At 35.7% G+C, this 23057-nt stretch overlaps 1 protein-coding gene across 1 annotated transcript in view; it reads left to right on the top strand.

Annotated features, from left to right (window-relative positions):
* Positions 1–5208, top strand: part of GPM6A (glycoprotein M6A) — a 117252-nt gene extending 112044 nt beyond the window's left edge. Inside the window, exons 6-7 of the mRNA XM_061372407.1 lie at positions 98–163; positions 3862–5208. Of these exons, the coding sequence (XP_061228391.1) occupies positions 98–163; positions 3862–4014 (219 nt within the window). The 3' untranslated portion in view covers positions 4015–5208. The remainder of the gene's footprint in view (positions 1–97; positions 164–3861) is intronic.
* Positions 5209–23057: the final 17849 nt, after the last annotated feature.

Here is a 23057-nt window from a genome sequence, read left to right on the forward strand (position 1 = left end):
AGAAAGGTGATTATTTGCTCTACGTTATTCTTACTTTTTGTTCAGTTTCTGTTTAGTGTGCCACCATGAAAGTCACATTCTTTGTTCCCCTTTGCAGCTAAACATGACATTCCACTTGTTCATTGTGGCACTTGCTGGAGCTGGAGCAGCAGTCATTGCTATGGTAAGCTACCCAGCATTCTGTACTTCCTTCATCATCTGAATTGCTAATTCATTCTGGTTGTTACTTAGCATCAGTTATGCAATTTTCATACTATCACTCAATGCTGTTACTAAAGTATAAGTCTGTAATTCAGTACTCTCTCATCTCCATTTAAAATATGTTGGTGGATTCCTTTTAAAGTAGAACATTGTGATTGCTTTTTTTGAATAAAACCTCACCTTTAAGTACATGCTTGGAATTTTTACTGTTCACTTACTCTCTTCAGGCAAGTGTGTGAACTCTCATGTCTGTTTCATGACTGTAGTAATATACTTTTATGATTTATGACTTTCTGGGTATTCACAGGTTTGCCATGCTGCTATTTTAGGAGCAGACTGTTTTTGTCAGTTCTGTGTATATATGTGAGTGCATCAGCTGTTTTGGCAGGACAATTTTTTGCTTTTTTTTTTAAATAATGAAGATTATTTTGAATTTGATCCCATTTTGACAAAGGAAATGTTCCACTGAGAAGAGTGCATGAGATAGTGCATTGTTCTTTGGCTTTTGTGTGTTGTGTCTGCTTAAACATAACAATAATGTTAGAATGGGGATTCTGTTCCAGTGTAGGTTTGCATAATGCATGCTGAAATGAGAAATGAAAAATGGATGGTACTCAGTATTTACGCATTCCATAAGAAAAGTGTTAGTGATGTTTATTACTATTATAACTGGTAATTTTTAATTGAATCCTAAGGTCATAAATATTTCATTCTCCTTAGAACTGCATTTATAAAAAAGGACAGTCAGAGAATATTCAATTAACCTAGCATCCCTGTTGCATTAGTGATTTATTTCTTTTCTTCTGTGCCATTTTTTTGGTATTATGTGACATCCTGCCAAGAGGGCATCACTTAGCAGAGACAGCCAAACGGAAGAAATTTATTTTCAATGTAATTTTTGTTTCAAGACCACAAATAATGATAGTAGAATATAACTTATATTAATAATTTATTTGATTTTCCAAAATTAGATGTTTATGCTTCCAGTTGGAAAATGGTGACCAAATAACAATAATTATAATATATAGGTATATTAGTGTCAGGAAACTATATCCAAGAGACCATTAGTTCTCCAGTGCATTATTGTTTTAAAGTATATTCAGTAGTAGTTATCAAATGCTAATTTGTTCAGATAACAATTCTGCATTTCAAATAAGAGTTTTGAATAGGCATAGTCATTGAAAGATTTTTAGTGAAAAGAAGCACATCTTCAGTGGAAGCCAATTACATAGACACATTGAGCCACATAGCTTAAATACATACTATCAATGAGGTTTAAAAAAAACCCTTTATAGGTCACAGTACCATATCAAAGATGCCATAGATGTGTTACACCAGGCACTAATCCACTAGGAATTCACTTTGATGGCTCACACCTATTTTTGAAGGGTTACCCACACACAAGTATGCTTTTTATTGGATTCTGTGACTGCATAGAGGAAGCATGACAGCACTGACTGTTTCAACAGAAATGTAAATTAAGGATCTAAGTGCTAGTAATTTCTGGAGTGTACAAATGCACAGAAAAAAATAGCCAGGATTTTGAATCATAATTCATTAGGACTATGTATGATTCTAAACATTGCTATTCTTTCTCATGTCTGTATAGATAATAAACAAATACAGAAATTATTGTTGAAGTAAAATATATTTTACTGTTGTTGAAGTTGTGTCAGATAGAAACAGAAGACATGAAGTTGTTTAAATGTAAATTCTACCATCCCAAAGGGTTGATTCTAAAGCTAGCAAGCATTCTGCCTGTGATGTTTTCCTAAAACCACTACAGCAAAACTGAATTATGAAACAATTTCCCCTCTCAAAAGTTACCATGCGAGACGTGCTCTTAACTTCCACAGAGGTTTTGTCCTGCAAGATGGAGGTGCAATCAATTCTCCTGAAACAAGGGAATGTATAAGTGGTCTGGTCCCTGTCTTCCAGTATGATTGTGCTTTTCTGCAGGATATTAGATGCATATAAGGGAAAGAAAAAGTTATTTAGTCTTCTGCCCTCCTGATATAATGACATGTCCCAAAAGGAAAGGAAAGACAAAGTAAAACCCAAACTCTCCCTAGACTAGATGCAACTCTACAATTCTGAAAGGTTGAAGCATACTTTCACTGTATAAAGAAATATAAGCAGGAATGTGCTGTGATTTAACCCCAGCTGACAACCACCCTGGTAGGATGAGGAGAACTGGAAAAATTTCAAACAATGGGTTGAAATAAAACAGTTTTAACAGAGTAAAGTATACTACTACTGCTAATATTAATGAAAAAGGAGATAACAGAGAGATCTAAAACTAAAAAAAAAAAAAAAAGACAAAAACAAAGTGATGTACAGCACAATTCCTGACCAATGCTCAGCCTGTCCCGAGCAGCAATCAGACGCTTCTGGCTAGCTCCCACCACTTTGTATATTAAGCATGATGTTCTGTGATAGGGAATACCCCTGTGGCTAGTTTGGGTCAGGTGTCCTGGCTGTGCTTCCTCCAGGCTTCTTACGCACCTCCTCACTGGCAGAGCATGGGAGACTGAAAAGTCCTTGATCAGGGTAAGCACGACTTAGGAACTGAAACATCAATGTGTTACCAGCGCTATTCTCAGATGAAAGCCAAATCACAGCACTGCACCAGCTATTAGGAAGAGAATTAACTCTACCACAACCAAAACCAGGACAGAATGTTTCAATATGCAAAAACCATGTGCTGTCTTGTATATGTCTGTAATTAAAACATCCTAAGGCAGACTGTAGAAGCTGCCCTGCTTCAAATTGAATAAGACTTGAGGGAGCCCCACTGGCTTCAGGCTATTCAGGTCATGGAATTGTGAAATTCAATTAGACAGACAGTTAAAGATGGCCTCCTTGGTGTGACAATGTTATCTAGGAACTTTGTGTTAAACAAAAAAAAACAAAGGTGGTGGGACTATTAAACATACATGTCATTCTATAACGTGGATATTTATTTGAGATTATATAAACTAAAGTAGTTATTTCCAGGCAAGTCATCCTACCTATAGTGAGTGTGAACTCCAAGAGTTCCAGAAGTTTGGGTCTGTAAAATTTTAAGGAAGGGATAGGCAAAGAATGGGAGTTTAATGAAGGTAAGACTGTGGCCAATGTACCTTCAGAATAGTTTGTCTTTTTTTTTTTAGTAGAACTAAAATGCCAAGTGAAACTGCAGTACATTAAGTTTAAATTTGACTTTTACTGGGTTGTTATCATAACCTTTGTGAGGATAAGAAATGTGCCTATGTGGTCCCATTTTCATCATGTATTCTTCAGTTGAAAGGTTTTCTGGCACACGTGTTTTAAAAGGCCAGGAAGACATGAGTACACTGCTCAAAGGCTCCCCACTTCTAGGATTCTCACATCTACAATCTGTTCAAGTTTCAAATTATATTCTTTTGTTTGAAATCTGATTTTTCCATGAAGATGAGTGGGGTAGCTGAAGTAGTAGAGCAGTGATGCTTTGCTGGTTTTTCAGTTCAGATCAAGCTTGAACTTTGTGTCAAGCTGCTGTTCTACTTCTTGACTTAACCACGCTTAGCTCCCTTTGATAAAAGAGCTACCATCAATCTCTATCATATAGTTTTCAAGTCTGAAGTTGCTCTATTATGATTAGTTCTCTTGGTTCCTAACTTTCTGTGACTTCTCTTATAGGTTCATTATCTCATGGTCTTGTCTGCCAACTGGGCCTATGTGAAAGATGCTTGCAGAATGCAAAAATATGAGGATATTAAATCAAAGGAGGAACAAGAGCTTCATGATATTCATTCTACTCGCTCTAAAGAGCGGCTTAACGCTTACACATAAAAGAAATCTTGTCTTACTTTTTACCATGAGAATGCTTTGCTGTTTAACTAAAGGCCATCCAACCATTTTAAAAACAATTGAAAGTGCTTCTCACAAAAGATTGTTTGGGTGACTTACATATCACCCATGTACAATTCTTGGTTGTCTAGCACTTGGTTTCTTAATTAGTTCTTACTTTGTGTGATCATTCTCTACCACAAAGCTCCTAAATAGCCTTTCCTGAATTCTCTTAAGCTAATTAGTTCTGCTAGATCAAGGATATTAAACTATTGTCAAATGCAAATATGTGTTTGATTTTTTTAATCACTTTGTATGTGTTATGCATAACACCTTTTGCATTGTTTCTTATATGTTTTTGGAAAAAAAAAAAAAGGTAGCTTTTTATACTTTTTAGTTTTGAGTTCAGTAACTACTTTAACTACAGGTATACTTCAAAGGGACCATTGTACCTGATGTACAATACAGTAAGAAAACATTCTGATGACTTTCCTTTATATTTGGAAAACTTGCTAGATGGACCCTGATCCAGTTGAATGAAGGTCCTACTAACGTTTTAAACAATCAAGGGTGCAATTTCTAAATTTGTAGTGGGTAAAGAAAAAAGGAAAAAAAAAAGAGAAAAAAGTTTAAAAAAACTAAAAAAAGGAAAAAAGTGCTTCTTATCTTTGTTAACATTGTATTATTATTGATGTTTTTAAAGAATATTCTCTTGTTCCAAGTTCCATGGGTGATAATTCCTGTTTGTATTGTGAGCATGCAGACCGTGGTGCTAACAATGCATGGCCACTTGCCTTTTGAAGGAATTCAATACCACGGCTACCTGTTAAAGAGTTATGGTATATAACAATTGTTAATTTAGTGATATAGTTATCCATAGTTTTTTACAGAATGATCTCTCTTTAATTCAATGATGGTTATGCTAAATTGGAGCTGTTCATGTGATGATGTAAGAAATTACTGCTTAGCTACATTTATGAAAGTAATATATCAAACATACAGTGACAATAGGAGTCAGATGTCTTTTTACCTGCTTTCAATATTTAAATGGATTGCACCTGTCTGAACTGTAAAAGATATATTAAACAACACTTCCATAAATGTTATAGCTTGACTTCTAGCTTTCCTACACATATTGGTTTTCCTGTATTACGTTGCAGTAAGGTGAAAGACCACTAAAGATATTATTTGAAAGTATAGTAATATATTTGATCCTTTATTTTGATAGGAAATTGTTATCAGAAAGGTAAGTCATCTTAATTTGAAAGAATTACTTGTACCAAAAACAAAACAAAAAACCTTATGTAAGAAAAGTCAATATTATTGGACCAAATTTGCTGGGATTCTTTTCTTTTCTTTTCTTTTCTTTTCTTTTCTTTTCTTTTCTTTTCTTTTCTTTTCTTTTCTTTTCTTTTCTTTTCTTTTCTTTTCTTTTCTTTTCTTTTCTTTTCTTTTCTTTTCTTTTCTTTTTTTCTTTTCTTTTCTTTCTTTCTTTTCTTTTCTTTTCTTTTTTTTTTCTTTTCTTTTCTTTTTCTTTTCTTTTTTTTTCTTTTTTTCTTTTCCTTTCCTTTCCTTTCCTTTCCTTTCCTTTCCTTTCCTTTCCTTTCCTTTCCTTTCCTTTCCTTTCCTTTCCTTTCCTTTCCTTTCCTTTCCTTTCCTTTCCTTTCCTTTCCTTTCCTTTCCTTTCCTTTCCTTTCCTTTCCTTTCCTTTCCTTTCCTTTCCTTTCCTTTCCTTTCCTTTCCTTTCCCTCTTTTCTCTTTTCTCTTTTCCCTCTTTTCTCTTTTCCCTTTTTCTTTTTCTTTTTCTTTTTCTTTTTCTTTTTCTTTTTCTTTTTCTTTTTCTTTTTCTTTTTCTTTTTCTTTTTCTTTTTCTTTTTCTTTTTCTTTTTCTTTTTCTTTTTCTTTTTCTTTTCCCTTTTTCTTTTTCTTTTTCTTTTTCTTTTTCTTTTTCTTTTTCTTTTTCTTTTTCTTTTTCTTTTTCTTTTTGCCTATTTCTAATGCTACAAGAATGCTGTAAAGTGTCTTTTAAAGTGATGTAGCCTGACAAGACATTTTTGTCAGTGTTAAAAATCTTAGGTAGTTTTGTGCACTTATTGGACCATTGTGAATTCTCTCTCAGTGCAAGTGCATTTCTAATAAAACTTCTTGAGTAAAACTCTTCTTTGTACTATTACTAGTCATGCATCATCAGTAATTTTTAACAATTCTTGTAGTAAGTAGAGGGTGATACTATAGTTACTTGTGGCATGATAATGCATTAAGTAGTAGTATTAGTTGATTTGATTTTTTTTTTGCCTTTTTTTTTTTATTTGGGGCTTTGTTTGGGGTTTTATTTTTTTTTACAATTAGGCTGTCCTACAGGGTCAACAGTTTTCTGATAATGTGCAGTACCAGTATTACAGTTCTGCAAAAAGTATTAGGAACTTCTTTTTGGATTCTATATTGTAGTGTTTCAGTTTTGTGTCTTAAAACGTTTGTGCTGATTTTTAAAAATGTCTTTTAAACTCATGTAATGATGTTAATGCTTTTGGCTCTTCTCTGGTATTAGAGTTTGTATTTTCACAAAGAATGCTTTGTAGCAGGCATTACAATTAATCTGTTTTGTACATAAATGTGCCAACAGCTTGATGGTGGCGTTTTTGAAGTGTAGAACAAAGTGCTTGCAAAAATGTAATAAACACACTTGTGTACTTTGTGTACTTATTAATTGTTTGTGTCACATAGTTTTTCTTTGCCTATACTGGACAAATCATTATAATCTGAAATGGAAGAAGCTTGTTCCTTCTGTTGTCCTTGCTACTGGTAGACTGTTCTCAGTATTACGCATTTTTTGTACTACCTACTTTTAAATGTTCAAGAAGATAGTTCCTTTAGCAGGAATAATGAGAACAAAGAGTAAGATTTAAAAACAAATAGTTTGGAGATGTTATATTAGTTAGAGAATCTGTCCTTGTAAAATCTTTGACAAAAAAGTCTGATTGACATGTATAATTAAAAAAAAAATTTAGAATAATCCAAACTCTTTAGAGTGATATTCTTATCCCTTTTCATGACACAATTCTCCCTGGCCTGTACCTTTATGAGTCGAACATAGGTAAAAGCACAGTGTGCAGCCTTTCAACGGTTAGAAATTATGCTTCAATTTTGGGTAGTTTTTTCCACCGTATTACAGCTCCTGGTCATTGTTCATTTGCGGATTGCTTCAAATATGTCTCTTACTCAATATTTAGTGTCAGAAACAATATATCCTAATGTTCTATAATTTATATATATATAAATAATTTTGCTATATAGAAATAATTTTATATATAAAAATGTATATAGAGAGAAATAATTATATATGTAATATATCACAATTTTATACAAAATTTACTCTTCAGAATAAGAGAGAAAATAATGTTTAAGATCAGAATTTCATAGTTAAGAAAAAGCCAGGTAGCATGAGCCATACTTGTAATATTTTTAATATATCAGTCAAGAGAACAGCTGGGTGAACTCACATTACTGCAGTATCGTTTGGAACAGCTCAACAGAAGCTGGTCTGATATCCGTTTGAATGTTCTTAAGGAGACTGATATCTAGATGCTACAGTAGCTAATGCTTTAAAACCTTGATAACAGTATTACCTTACTTATGTGGATGAAAAGTAATCTGAAATTATAGCAGTACAAATTGACATGATATCACTAAGGAAAATTAATCAAAGCACAATTTCAGAATGTGTTTGTTTCTCAGTTAACTACCTGTTACACAGCTCTTTGTGTGCTCTTGATGAGAACACATGCCATAATGTCAGTTTGTCATCAGTAGCACAAGCCAAGGAAGCAGATGAGCTTCCCACAGCACATCAGTTGAAACCAATTCACTTCAGACTCTGTGCATATTTGTTTTATTCCATATTCTTTGTTGACAGCCTATACTAATTCTTCCTAAGGTATGTTTCATGGATTTTAATTTCTGCAGACTCTTCTGTGCCTAGTCTAAACTTGTGACTATCCTGCCTTCAGAAACAAGAAAACCAATTGCAGATGAATCACTGCAGTGCCTTTTTTTTTTGCTGCACAAATGGGAGCATGTAGTTAAATGAAAATTGGAGTTTAAGAAATTTCCAGCCTTACACCCTCAGTTTTGCATTTTCTTTACAGTTTACTGTGCCCTGTCAATGATACTAATAGCATGTTATGAAACATTTAAAAATTACTTGGGTTACAAATCCTTCCCCCCTGTTTTCCCCTACCCACATCTCCTCTTTTTTTCTTATTTTGCACAATGTTATTTTATCCCTCAGAGAGATTGTATTGGTGTTTCTATTGTCAGCACAACCACATAAACCATTCAATCAGTGTAATTTAGGCAACAGTGAAGTGCACTGCAGTTGTGGGGATGAGTGGCTACAAGCAGGGGTGAAGAGAGAGGAAAAGGAATTTTTAAGCCAGCCTCATTCCTGAGGCAAATGTATCATATAGTAGCGTATTGTGTTAAAATCAGGAGGCACTGAAATTATTTGCTAATTTTATATTTCTAAATGTTAATGATTTTTTCCCCACAGGAGCTAAAGTGAAGCAAGAGGATTTGTACTATAATTGGAAATATATTTACAAATTATATTTTAATAAAATACATGGTTATTAATCTTGACTTAGTGCATTTATTTAAATGGCAACATATATATGTTGGTCATAGATATTTGTTGAACACAACCATGACTGTAATTCACCTTCAGTTGGTATAGTAGATATTAGGACAGAACATTCCTGTACTGTACCACTTATAACAGTCAATGGCAAAAGTTTACAGAGTTTTTCTATTGTTAAGATCCAATGCATCTTTCAATTACTCAGTTCTGGGTTACCACTAGTATGAATACAACTGGTTTTCTGAAGAGCACAGCTCAATTCAGCTAAGCCATTAAAGACCAGACTATAATGCATTTCATCCCAGTAGGAAAAAGGTGGTGTTTATACAAGCTGTCTCTTAAAAAAACCCAACATTTTACTTCAATTGAGTTGCACAGAAACCCTGCAAATAGATACTGTTAGGCAGGAAAACAATTTATGTCTCCAGATGATATCGCATTTCAGCACTGCCTCCACTTTGGGTTGATATCAGTTGAAGAGAACAAGCTCAAAATATTTAATGTATTTAACAGCTCTTTCTGCCCCACATGATTTGTTCTGTCTTTTCTATGAGGAAGGAACTCCAGCAGTTTCTGAAGTTTGAGATTTTCAACTATAGTTTCTTGTTCCTTCAGGTATCTGTGGAGGATTATGAGACTTTAGAGGGTTACGTCTCTAGTACTTATTATCAGTGGTGGTGACAGGTGAGTGATTCTGCTGGTACATTGAGAGAGGTAGTTAGCAGTAGAGGTGTGGATTACCTGTGGCTCACAGAAATCTAAGCATCAGCCAGGAGGCTTGCAGATATTCTTCAGGAACACAGCTGTCCTGAGAAAATGGTTCTGCCCACTTTGCACAAGCTGTTACGGACCTTTTCCCTATGACAAGTGGAGTCTGGCCACATAAATATGAGCCCCAGAGATCATTTTAGTTGCTCTTTGAATTAGCATTGACAAACTTCCCATAGCTAAAAGGGATGATTTGGGGGCACTGTATCTTCTCTAGAAGTGGTGAGGTAATGTCAAACAGAAGCTCCTTTCAAAGCAGCTGCCACAGCTGTAGCAATAACACAGCAACAACTGACATTTTTCCACTAGATCCCAATCATACTAAATAAAAAAGATTTGAAGAAAATAACGAGGCTTGCATGAATAGTTGATGGTTCTGCACGTTGAGCTGCTCAAGCCAGAAATACTGCATAGGCTGGAAAAGTGAGAAGAGACAGGTTTTCCAGTTTCTAAATTGTTTTCTTCTCAGCTGTCCAGGAAAAATTATATTAAGGCATTAATAATTTCCATAGTTAATAGAGAATATTTTGCTTTCTGAGACAGTAAGTCCTGCACTTTTAAAAAGCAGTTTACTCACCTGTATTTCTTCTTGAGGATAAATATTAATTTAAGACTGAATCTCATCAGGAACAAATTTATCCTCCACAGGTTCAAATTCCAGTTAAAACATGCAAATAAATTCCTGGAATTTTATGATTCAGCCTGTTTAGTTTGCATGTACAATCACACTCTCACAAGTTCGGTCTTTTGGAATGATAAAATAAATCACATGGTTAGACACAGTGGCAAATGGTCATGCTCATCAGCTGGCTGTTCTGAGCTGATTAAGCAGACTGAAACCTTTCTCAAGAAGGCTGTGTTGAAACCCTCATATTGATGCCATTGTTTGAAACATGAAAACGTTAGGCAGGAATATTTCAGCAAGATATTTCATTCATGTCTGTGCTCTCCTTTCATTATTTGCTTTTCCTTGTGCCATGATTTTAAATGAAACTGAAGGAACATATATTTTGCTGCTGCTGAGAAGGGGAGATCTCACCAGTACACTGAGTGGTGTACCACATGGCTGGAAACCGGTGAGGACAGTGAAAAAAGACCCAGACAAGGAAAGGTAAGATTTTCTCTTCCTATCTCCAAACTAACAAGCCAGGCTCAGGACCTGCACTTCAATTAAAGAATTATACACAGGTATGCCTCATAGGACTCAGGGGCTCAAGGAATAGTGAGTTTCTGACAAAGTACAAGGGGCAAATACTGCCTGGAACATAGCGATTTTGGGCAGTCCAAAGCCATGTTTCTCCTTGAAGGAGCAGATGGGTGATGCAGAAGAAGATCACTGCTGCAAACACTATTCTGGCCCCACTGAAGCAAGACTGTATTTCACTAACAGAAGGGAACCAAGTTAGAATTTGAGGTTGAGGAGTGTAGAAGATCTGCTGTTTATATGTCTTGCTTAAAACCAAGTGATATGTGTTAGGATTTTTTGCAATGCTTGATTGCATTTTGCGTATCTTTTAAATACACACACACATACAATATATAGTCTGGTAAAACAGATTTTTATAAAATATACAGTTAATCAGTGCTCTGTTGTGTGAAATCATTCCAGACTTAGAAGAAGAGTCAGCTGAAATCCTACAGACTTTTATAATATTTTGATGTCCTGTGGGCCTGCTTTTTAAGAATCTAACGTTAAAAAAAAACAATTAATGGGTACGTGGATACATCAGCTATGCTTGAGAAGACGCAGCATAACTTTTATAAATGGAAGTCTATTAACAGACCTACTAGAGTGTTTTGAGGGTGTCAGCAGCTGTGTGGTTATCAGCAGTCTCTTCCATTTCCAGTCTATTTAAACATCCAAAAGGCTTTTGGCATATTTTCTTGTCATAGAATCATATAATCAGCTAGGTTGGAAAAGACCTTTAAAATAATCAAGTCCAACCATTACCCCAGGACTGCCAAAACCACCACTAAACCATGTCACTAAAGGCCTCATCTACAGGTTTTTGAGCACTTCCAGGGATGGTGATCCCACCACTTCCCTGGGCAGCCTGTTCCAATACCTGATTAACCTCTCAGTGAAGAAGATTTTCCTAATATCCAGTCTAAACCTCCCCCGGTGCAGCTTGAGGCTGTTACCTTTTGTCCTATCACTTGTTACATGGGAGAAGAGACCGACTCCCATCTCACTGCAACCTCCTTCCAGATAATTGTAAAGAGCTATAAGGTATCCCCTGGGGCTTCTCTTCTCCAGATTAAACAACCCCGGCTCTTTCAGCCACTCCTCATAAGATTTGTTCTCCATACCCTTCACCAGCTTTGCTGCCCTTTTCTGTACCCACTCTAGCACTTCAATGCCCTTCTTGTAGTGATGGGCCCATAACAGAATGTAATATTCAAGATGCAGCTGCACCAGTGCCCAGTACAGGGGGACAATTACTTCCCTGGTCTGCTGGGTATGCTGTTTCTGTTCCTTTCATGTTCAATGGCTGTCAATCAGCACCCCTACGTACCTTTCCACTAGACAACTTTCCAGCCACCCTGTAGCATTATGTGGGGTTGTTGAGGCCCAAATGCAGGACCCGTCTCTTTGTCTTAATGAACTTCATACCCTTGGCCACAGTCCATTGATCCAGCCATAGGCAAGTCCTTGTATAGGTAAATAATTGGTTAACAAAATAAATAAGACAGTTCTTACACTGGAGGAAGGTTGGTTTTGGTGTCTGGATTATACTCTAGCTAATTTTTTAGGATGGTCCTGACTGTACAGACACCTCCACCACTCTCAGGCAGAGTATCTGGTCATTTCAGTGTTTTACAGGGATGGTAATATTGGACTCCTCTGTATTTTGGGGCACACACCTCTCTTTTCCTTGTTTGAATGCAGCTTATCTTAGTCATTCTTGACCCAAGGGAAAACGTTTGTGTTGTAGGTGGTGACTATCAATGTTTTCTCACTGAAAGGGCTGCCACTTCTGTTGCCCCAATACTTCTTTTTAGTTACTCAGCATCCTCTATACTGAACACATGTATCCCCTTCACCTTAAAGGTTTGTGACAGTTGTATAGTCAGAGAATAGACCTCCACGCTACACTAGTATTAATGCCACCCTTAACGGAAAATAGGAAATTCAATTATTAGGGGAATTTTTCTTACAAGAAATGCCACTTATTTTACTTTACGATATTTATCAAATACTTGTCCAAATTATAAAATATTCTGTGAGAATCATAGCAGTTTTGACTTTTCTCCATGAGCCTATTCAGCTTGTTTTGATTTCTGCTTACTCTGGCCTCTGGACCTTCATGGTATTAGTTATTTTCACTTTAGATCTTGCAACCAGTCTGTCAGAAATGCTAAGCATAACAGTATTTAGGATTTCTCTCAGAATTTAACATGCTCAATTACATGCGATAACAGATTTCCCCCCCCCCCTTTCTTTCTTTAACAAGTCAAATGCTATTCTTTTCCTCCCTGAGGTCTCTGCAGTGTAACCTCAGGTGCTGTAACTTAATGGTTTCTTTCCCTGAACACTTTTCCTGGTAACCCCTTCACGAACACATAACTGCCCTGGGCAAACATTTGCTGTGCCCGGCTTCCACCTTCATCTCTGCAAGTCAGGTTTGCTCCAGCTTCACACAGCTGAGAATGGCATTGGCATTAATCTGACCTGACTGAGCAAATTCGAAGTTGTACCCAGTTAAGTCTCTGCCACAGTTATTCATAATGCTTCTCTTGGAATGTTCTCAGCCTGGTTATCCAAATTTGAGAAATAAATGCTAATGTGAGTACCCTGTGAAGACAATGAAGGTGTTAATTAAGGAGAAAAATCTGAGCTCCTTAAAGAAATTTCTAACATCTTTCAATATTTTTAGTGTAGAAATAAGAGAAAAGAATGGGAGAAACTTTATACATACAATATAATCTTACTGTAAATCCTGTGCAAATTTGTGTTACACAGTACTTTTCAACTGATAATCAAGATTTATTGTTGTTGCTCTTCAAAATCAAGCAAAATCATAATTATAGAAACAAAGAATATTTTCCTAAATCTGGGGAAGGGTGTTCATTTGGGGCAAAGCAGCTGATACTGAAAAATAAAACAAATCCACTAAATTCATGAAAAAAATTTGAAAGAGATATTGAACATGAGTTCATGCCATAAATTAGATGATATAATTAAGTGAATTATAAAAGGGTTAATTTCCTTTCCTAAGGAAAGGAGTTTATTAACAAAAAAAAAATAAGTAATCTCCTTATTTAAACCTCATGACAGGCTAACAGTATTCAGGAATGACATGCATTTTAATGTTTTGGTAATTTGTGTACAGTGTGATATTTTTGCACTTTGACAATACACAGATTCATATTCATTTGTATTTAATTTCATTAAGATATAATAGTGTTCCATGTGCACTGAAGGAGCTACCAAAATGTGAAGGTTGTCTCCTCACACCAAAGCTTTCTCTGTGTGCCATGGGGAGCAGTACAAGTTTGTTATCTGCAGTAATCTCTTTAACCAGATTAAATTCTTGAGAACAAAATACGATCCGTTCCAGATGAGTATAGAGGCCAGATTTGTGGAACAGGTATTTATGAATAGGCAGGCAGACATTTTGAGTAATGCATAATTTGCAGGTGTTTTAGGATCATAATCCTTCTAGTAATTCTATGGCTTTGTTTTCTCTTATCTGACTAAAAAAGTACAAACCAAAAACCAAACCAAAACCAAAATTATAGAGAGCTTTCTGAGAAAAAACAAACCTCTGCTTGATCCAGCTTTTTTTTTTTTTTGGCTACTGCTTGTGGGGTTTTTTTTCAATGGTACACAGGGACAACAAATACATAACCTGCTGTTACACTTCAATTTGATGAATGCTGCAGAGATTGTCCTTTTCTTCTCCATTATGAAGCATAGTTTATAACCAGCCAGTATAACAGAATATGTTGCCTTGAAAATCTCGTGTTAAAATTTTCACTTGCCTGCAGAGATGTACCCTTGTTTATATTTTGGCAGCTAGAGTCCTGACTTCATATACTTAAAGCTAATATAATTTAATTTCCTCTGTGCTTTAAGTAGCAAGGTCAATAACTTTCCATTTCTTTGATGGTGAAGTTTTTGGCAATATTAATTTTTTTAATTATTTTTATAATTTTTATATGTGAATTTTTGAAAACTCAATAATCTCAGCTAATTTTCTTTCTAGGAATTTGTTCAGACTGAGAAATGTCAGTAAATTAACTAAACGTACTCATCCATTCTTTTTAAAGCATTATAATTTTATAATTTTCAAAAGGTCTCTGAAGTTCAAAGCAAATCTTTCTTCTACCCAAGTGCTTTGGATCACACACACAAAAAAAGATGTAATCGAGTAAAAGTGATGTGGTGACACTGAAATTGTGTATTAGAGACATTTTTCTGTCCTGAATCACGTCAGCATTTGCTGCAAGATAGCCTGTGGAGTGCTGTGCTGGCTGAACTGTCTTTCTATGAAATTCAAGCAGTTTGTTTCTTGATGATCAGACCCATCAGACCTGTTTAATGTAAGTTAAACAGCTGTGAAAACCCTAACATCAGTAAAGCTATTATGGAATTTGTATTTTTTTTTTTTTTTCTGCCCATATAAGAGAGCTTAGTTTTACAACCATAGCAGTGCAAGACACTACTGTGGGTAAATGATGCATGTTGATCTTCATGATTATTCGTCATTACATTTAAATGACTTTTCATACAAAAAACAAAAACAAAGAACCCACAACACAAAAAGAGTATCCATGTAAGGTATTGTTTTGAGGTTTTTAATGACAGTAAGGAAAATGGTTGAAGGGGAAGACCGTGGTAAATCTCATACTGAAATTTGTACAATACCGACATCTGGTGGTAAAACTACTTAGAACAGAAAGATGTGGCTAATTGCGTAGTCCCTTTAAAAGATTATGATTTTAAATAGTCGTTTTCAGTAGATTATTCCAATCTGTTTCTTTTCTGATCTGGGTATTTAGAAATTATTCTGTAACATACAATAAAAAAAAATCTAAATGCTGTGGTTTTATACAAAACTATAGGCAGAGTCATCCCTTAAGTCTTCGTTGAATTTGGTAAATCATCAGCAAGCGAATAATTAAGGAATTTCAGTGGTGAACCTGACTTCTTGGCCTACCTTATTATTCTAAAAGGAATTTGCCTATTTATTTATTTATTTATTTATTTATTTATTTACTTATTATGCTTACTTACTTGTTTTCTTTGGTGGAAAAACAAAGCTGCTATCCTTTTAGAAGCACTTTATCACTTTCTAGAATAAACATACTTTTAATTAAAATAATGAGTGATAGTAACAGCAGCTTCCAGCTGTATCTAAACTTTATTTGGCATTGAAGAAACAATACAGTTCTAGAGTGATACGAAGAGGGCTGTGCTTGTTTCAAAAGCACAGCTAAAGGGATCATGAGGCAACCACAAGACAACTCAGCTTGGTAAGGATTGAAGTAAGTGGTGTTACCTCTGTAGACTCGGAAGTTGCGCAGTAAGCTGCCTTGATATCTAGCTAGCCAAGGAGCTGTTCAAAAACAAGCTGTGTCATCACTAGAGCCTAAAACATAAGGGGGGATAGACTGGATGACACTTACAGACATTTAAAATGCCTTAGGGCATCTCTCCTGGTCTTCAGCTACTACTCCAGAAAGGGTGTTGAAGATGACATATGTCACATCTGTTAGCCCTGTGAAGGGCATCAAAAACCCTTAAAACATGCACAATGACACTGAAGATATTAGAGTTAGGTGAGTGAGTCTTACATCTGTTGATCTCCAGTGTTTTGGCTGAGGTTTCTCAGCACAGGGAAGTCAGGAGAGCCAGCCCTGCTGCCATCTCTAGCTCAGCCTTCCAGTCTGGTTTCCTTGGTGAGAAGACAACACAGGCATATCCATCTGTGGCTTTTCTGTCTCTCAGAGGATCCCGTCTGGAGGAACAACTTGTACATCACACATGTAGCCCCGCTATTGATATAGCATTCCCTCTTATCAGATAATTAAAATATAGATCTGATTTAATAAGGAAAATAGGTACAATTATGTCTCAAGACAGATAAGAACCTTCACTCTTCATGTTCTGGTGCCTTCATAGAGCAGACTTACTTAGAGAATGAAATAGAAAATAATAACTATTTTAATGTTAAGAAAAATATTAATGCAGTAATAAAATTCAGCTTTTTTTTCTTCAAATGAGGGAATCTTATAAGAAATTAAGTCATTATCAAAACAAGGATTTAGCAAAACCCTTGGGGAAAAATAAAAGAGTTTAATGCCTCCCCAAACATGTAATTTTATTAGTTCTTCCTTAGCTCAGTTTAATAATAAACAGTCTCTTCCCAGGAAGAAATTTGCAGGCTAGTACAAAAATAGTCTTATAAATAAAACTGTGAAAATGTATCATGATATTTTCAAGTATGGCAAATATGCCCCTGCTACTGCTTAATTTTAAGCTTACTTGCATATAGGTCTTGTCTAAATGACGGAAGTTGCCATAAGTACAGGTTGGTTTCTTGTTTGAACCAATTGTTAAGCTGAATTGGAGACATTCCTTAGAAAACCTTGTTTTCTCTCCCCAAACTAAGAAACACAAAAACCCTACTTGTTGGAACCCTATGCATTCAGACTTCCCAGATATTCAAATTAATTTTATTTGAATTCAGTATGTTGTACTTTTGGCTTTACTGCAGTATTCTGTAGAAGTTTTCAGCTAAACCCTTGTTTCTCTATGAGTTTTACTGGAGCTGTTGTTTAAAAAAGCAGCATTCTTCACTTTAGTTGCTTGTTTGTTTGTTTAAGATTTGTTAAAAGATGTGTATTGCATATGATTTATCAACATTGTGAAAGAAATGTCAGTAACTGTTAGCACAAATATGATTTGGTCTATTGTACACGAGAAAGACATAAATTATCTCTTACCAGAGGTTCCTGACTGGTAATGAGAATGGCATTCTCTTACTGTAAAGTCTTGATTTGTTTAACATCAAAGAAAATGAAGAATCTGACATTTTAATAACTTCTATAATGATATTTTCCAGAAAGAGTTAATATGGTAATACAAACTCTTGCAGTACAAAATGTAAAGGTCTAACAGATTAATTATTTAATGCCATTACCGTATGAAAACATAGATAATGCAGCAAATTTATAGAGAATTACCTTTTTATAACAAGTACACTAATGTAAAATTTAATTTGAATATAAAATATTGATTTTCATTAAAGGATTAATTACTTGTTAACAAATATTTTTTCCAAAACCAATAAAGGACAACATTCTCTTAAAGATTATTAGGAAGAAGGAGCAATGTCTTCCTTAAAGACTATTCACGTTAAAATGATTATTTCGGGAATCATAGTGATTGTTACTGTTTAAGGATCGTATACATAACAGTAATTGTAAATAAAATCGAAAAATCATAAAGGTGTATTTATTAAAGCTTTTTTTAAATTCACACACAAAAAATACTCTCTAGAATATTAGTCATTTGGACCACTTCGGAATACAGTTTTATTTGAGAGAAGTGGCTTTAGTTATTTCACATCACAGTTTCCAAAATTATATAGTTATTATTTTCAATTTTTCAATAGTGATGATTGAAAACAAGGTGCAGTTCTCTTTTTTATCTATTAGCATGCTGAATGTATGACTTGACTGGTGTGTTCCTAAAAAAGATACGAGATCCTTCTCCTATCTATGTGGGGTCACAGATGAGTGTTGCCACTGAGTGAGACAACGGGGGGGAATTCAGCTCCACAATAAGATAACTAGAAGCATTCACATGCATGATGTATGTGTGTGATCTAGTCTAGTGTCTCAGATCCTCTTCCAGCACATGGAATCATGAAAGCAATTCAGACCAGCAAAAGATGACACCCAGGAACTTACCAGCAAACACTGCAAGCTCCGTTGGCTATGGATTCGATTGCCAGCCATGTTTACTGAGAAGCTGTATGCTATCCCACTTGACCTCCAGTTGCCGGTACAGACAGGCATAAGTCTGCTGTAGTTCTCATGTCAGATCCATTGAGACAAAAGCCATTTCCATGCACATATCACAGTTATGTTAGGGAAGTATCACCTCATAAGTCACCTCATCCAATCAGGTGGATGAGCTGAACCTAAGATCTAAACTGGTTATGATGAGATCTTACATATTTTGCTTACATACAAACACCTAAACTTGGGTGTTTAAGCATCCTGATAGTTCAGAAACTTCCAGAAGGAGTGTTATTTGGGAAATAAACATGTGACCAAAATGTACAGAGGTCCATGACTAACAAATGGGCTCAGTAAGTACTGTAGGGGTTTTTTGTGGTAAGCCCAATATAGACCAAGAAGCACAACCTTATGAACTCTATTTTAATTAGTATACAAATTAGTTTAATTAAAATACAAATTTAATCACCAAGAAGACTTGGGGTACAGGTCTCCTTTCTCGTTGCAGCTGGGGTTTCATATACAGTGAGACCCACCTCTGATATCTAAGATACAGCTCTACCACTGGATAATCCCTCACTGTATATCAGAAAGGTAATGTATCTGAAATGCCCAGAGCAGTTTTCTCTCTTGGAAGTCCTGTTTTGCCTCACTACAGCAGTTATGTCCAGATTATGTTTTTAAGGCTTCCAAATTAAGCTTAAGGACTAGAGCTAAACTAAAAGGTGTGGTATGAAATATACAGAACTCAAGATAAATGCCATCACAAACTTTTCAAGCATAGAACACAGGGAAGAGCAGTAAATGACAAAGAAACAAGGGCTACAAGTGAAAAGGAAATACAAAGAGCTGAAGCTTTGAACTCTATTACGGGAAAGAGGTTCTCAGGTGTGAGCATCTGAAACAGAGCAGGAGGACTGCAGTGTGAGACATGGGTCTCTACAGTTAAAGTGGAAAGAGTTTATAGAGAGAGGTAACCAGTGAATCTGGGTTGAGAAGGCATTCTTGCCAGATTCCTGAATCCTATATTTCCTTTCTGAAGTTACTGAGACATGGATTTCTTCACAAATCTTTTCTCCTCAAACTAATTCAAAACTGGCTTTACAGAAAGTCAGCCTCTAAGTCAAGAATGAGACACTAAAATAAGTGACTAGACAAATTCAGAGTCAGAATATTGTAGTCATATTTCTAGTTTAAGTGGAAATGCTGGTGGAATTTAAAAGCACATTAGCTGCCGAAGCCTGACTTCACTGTCATTCCCTCCTCCCAGCCCCTAAATGTGTGAAATATCTTCCTGTACTCCTCTCATCATTATTTCTGCAGCTTCTGCAGTTTGGAAAGAGTCCTGGAACTTGGCTTCTGGCACCAAATGCAGGCAAAGGGACTATCAGCCGTGGTTTTAAAATATGCTTGTCCGATCATTTTATTTGGTGCATTACATTTTCCACATATTAGTAGTTAAGCTTATGACAACACCACATAACAACATGTGTACACATTGCTACTGTTACATGCTTTGCTAATTTGTGCATGCCTATCTCGAAGCTGGAGTTGAGAGAGAAGAGCAAACTATTCCCATGAACTGGTGTGGACAATGACATTGTAATTGATAGAAAACTGGGCAAATGGGTATTGTTAGTAAGGTAAAAATTATGTGATAAGAAAAAGAAGAGACAAGAAAAAATGATGACAATGTAGCAGTAACTAAGGGCCTTCAGGGGATGGGAGTGAATCAGAATTGAGGCCATGTAGCAGGGAGCCCCAAGAGTGGAAACAGCATGGACAAGTCACACTGAGAACAAGGGCCAGGGTGGGAAACCCACTGTAGGGGGAGTCAATCCTCAGTCTGAGACTAGAGGGCAGATCTGAATGAGTGGAAAAGAACTGTAAAAATCCACACCCCAATAGTGGCCATAATAAATGTATAATAAATTATTAAAAAATGAATAGATGAATACATAGATGTAAACCTATTTAGAAGTATTTGGAGACCCAAATTTGGAGATTACTTTCTCTCTGGAAATTAGCCCAGAGAGAAAGTAGTCATGGACAATTTACAAACTCAGTGGGACCTTGAAATAATAACAGAAAGAACTGCCAGGAGACACTTATATTAAGTGCTTCTTGACAGTAAGACAACTGGGAACACCTGTAATAAGGTTGAAATACAAAGCGAAAAGAAAGATAAATCTTTGTAAGTCTGTGAGTCACTGCAGAATTATAGAAAGCAGCAAAAAGGTTTTAAACATCTGACAGGATTCCTCTGATGTGTTTTAGAAGAAGTTATGTAGAGTATTAAGAATTTATACAACATGTAATTACAAGACGTAAAACAAGCATTCCCAAAGGTAATACCTTTCCATAAAAATGTAAATGTAATTTGTACTGCTGTTTACCCTGTCTCCTCTAGTTTGCTTTACTCCACAACTTTGGAAATGGAAAATGTCTTACTGTATTGGGACCGAATCTTCACATTTTGAAAGCCTATCAATGTACCACTGAACACCACTAGCCTGTGTGATTAGGCTGGTGCCACTTGCTGGTAACTTTTATTTATTTATTTTTTAATTATGAAAATAGTAATAGTAATGAAAAAGACATAACAAAATAATTAACTATAGCACCCATATTTGGTTTTAGGTTCAGAAAGTGTTACATTTTTATATTTCTGGCAACTGCAATCATCCCATTTGTCCTTACCAGCCTTTCTGTTTTATACTTTTGGTTTGGAACTGTCTGCTGACTTACTTGTTTGGGGAGTGGTTTGATCAAAACAGAGCTGTTATCTGGCTCCTGATTGCTATATGCCCTGATGACTTGCACACAGCTTTTCATGTCAGCTAGTGTTATCTCTTAGTTTCCTTTTGTCTGTTGCATCTTCTTGTTTATAGTTGTCCAAATCTCAGGAATGCTTTTTTATCCTATGTTTATGTAGCAATAAGCAAAAAAATGTGCTGTTCTGAGGGTGCAATGGGATAGAAATTTTACATACTCATCAAATGTAAGTTATGAAAGATTGCCTAGTTTCTGGTTCATTCTGGTAAGGGTTTGTTCAGATTAGCTAGAGGATACAAAAATAGAGAGAGATGTGGTAGCTAGAAATTAGTGGTATTCAGAAATATTGCTGTTTCAGTGTGTGTAAATGTAGTAATTTAAATTTCAAAAATTTTCAAAGAAAGAGAAAACCCTAAAATATACAGAATTGTGCATTTTGCAAACATGTCCTGATGTATTTTTATTTTCTTGAGATTGAAATATTTTATTTGGTTCTTAAATTATTTTGCTTTTCCTCACACGAATGATAATTCAAGCCTTCACTATCTCCTTGCAGGACTGACATGGTGCAATGCAGATTTGGCTGTCAGAGCTGGTTGCCCTATAATGCAAATGTTCATCAGCTTGCAGAGATTAGGGAGCTCATCTGAGGAGTCTATGAAACCTCACATCACCTGTTCCGTAAAGCACTGCCCTAAGGAAACAGTTTATTGTCTTAGGATTTTTAACATTACTTTGAAATGAAACGGGTCAGGTGGCTTTGAGTTAGATAGAACTAAACCAACCCAACTATTTTATTTCAGTTTCAGCCAGCAACATCTTGTAACACTTTCCCAAATAACAGTTTTAATTGGAGGAAACTCATGAGAGGAGTCACTCCAGTAGAAAATAACTCTCACCTACCACATAATGCTTCCTACCCAGGTTTTTTCTGAAGGCTAAATCCACATATATCTCTTGCTGCCACCTACTGTTGTCACACAGCGTGGCTGGAAAAGTTACCCGCAGGGCTGTATTAGGTTTGTAATCTTGTACTTTCTAAACAGTCTTTAAACAAGAAGAAAGGATTCAGTTTTTAAGCAAGTACTGGAGATTTTGTTTGTGAGATTGAAAGAGGACGTCACACCATAACCTTCTTACTAATTTAAGAGTGACATAAAAATGAAAATTATATGTGAATTATATTGTCCTTTTACTTATGAAAAAGCTTGTATGGGAAAAAGAAAATTATGGGGTTAGATGTTGTGCTAGCATGTCAGCTGGAGTCCGTTTAGTTCTCTACTCTCCAGACACATATCTGCCACTCCCAAAATCTCTTGCTTACATACACACAAAAACATGTGCACAGCTGCTCTATTAAAGAAAATAGTGCAGCTCCCTAGCAGGATATCTAAAAGCTACAAATCTCTCACAAGGTGAATGAAAATTTAGTGAATGAAGAACAAAACCAAGAGGCTTCTGGCTAACTCTGTAAGACAGAGAAGAGTGCCAGCAACATTTGCCTGTCTGCCAAGAAACAATCACTCAAAGACTAGAATGTGGATCCCTCCAGATCACTGGTCCTTGTGGTTGTATTTGGTTTCAGAAAGTTCTCTCAGAGCTCCTTTCAGATTTTCTGCAGATGTAGGCAGATTTTATTCTGATTAAGGCAAAAGGTGAACGTAAGCACTGTGTAGCTGATTGTTCATTTTGCTTAATTGCTAATTCAGTATGTCAAATTGTATATTTTCAGACAATGCCAATGCCAATGCCACGGTACAGTTCTTGCTGTGTTGTGCACTAGGGATATTGGATGAGATTGTGCCAGGTTTGGCCTGTCACCTTACAATGTCCCTTACCAGTAATCCAGCAAGTTTTTTGCCATTATTTTTCCATGTTTGTATATAAAATTTAT

The sequence above is a fragment of the Neopsephotus bourkii genome, unplaced genomic scaffold, assembly GCF_033783945.1.
Source record: "Neopsephotus bourkii isolate Nb327-2 ecotype Australia unplaced genomic scaffold, CSIRO-AGI_Nbou_v1 NB_168, whole genome shotgun sequence".
NCBI lineage: Eukaryota > Metazoa > Chordata > Aves > Psittaciformes > Psittacidae > Neopsephotus > Neopsephotus bourkii.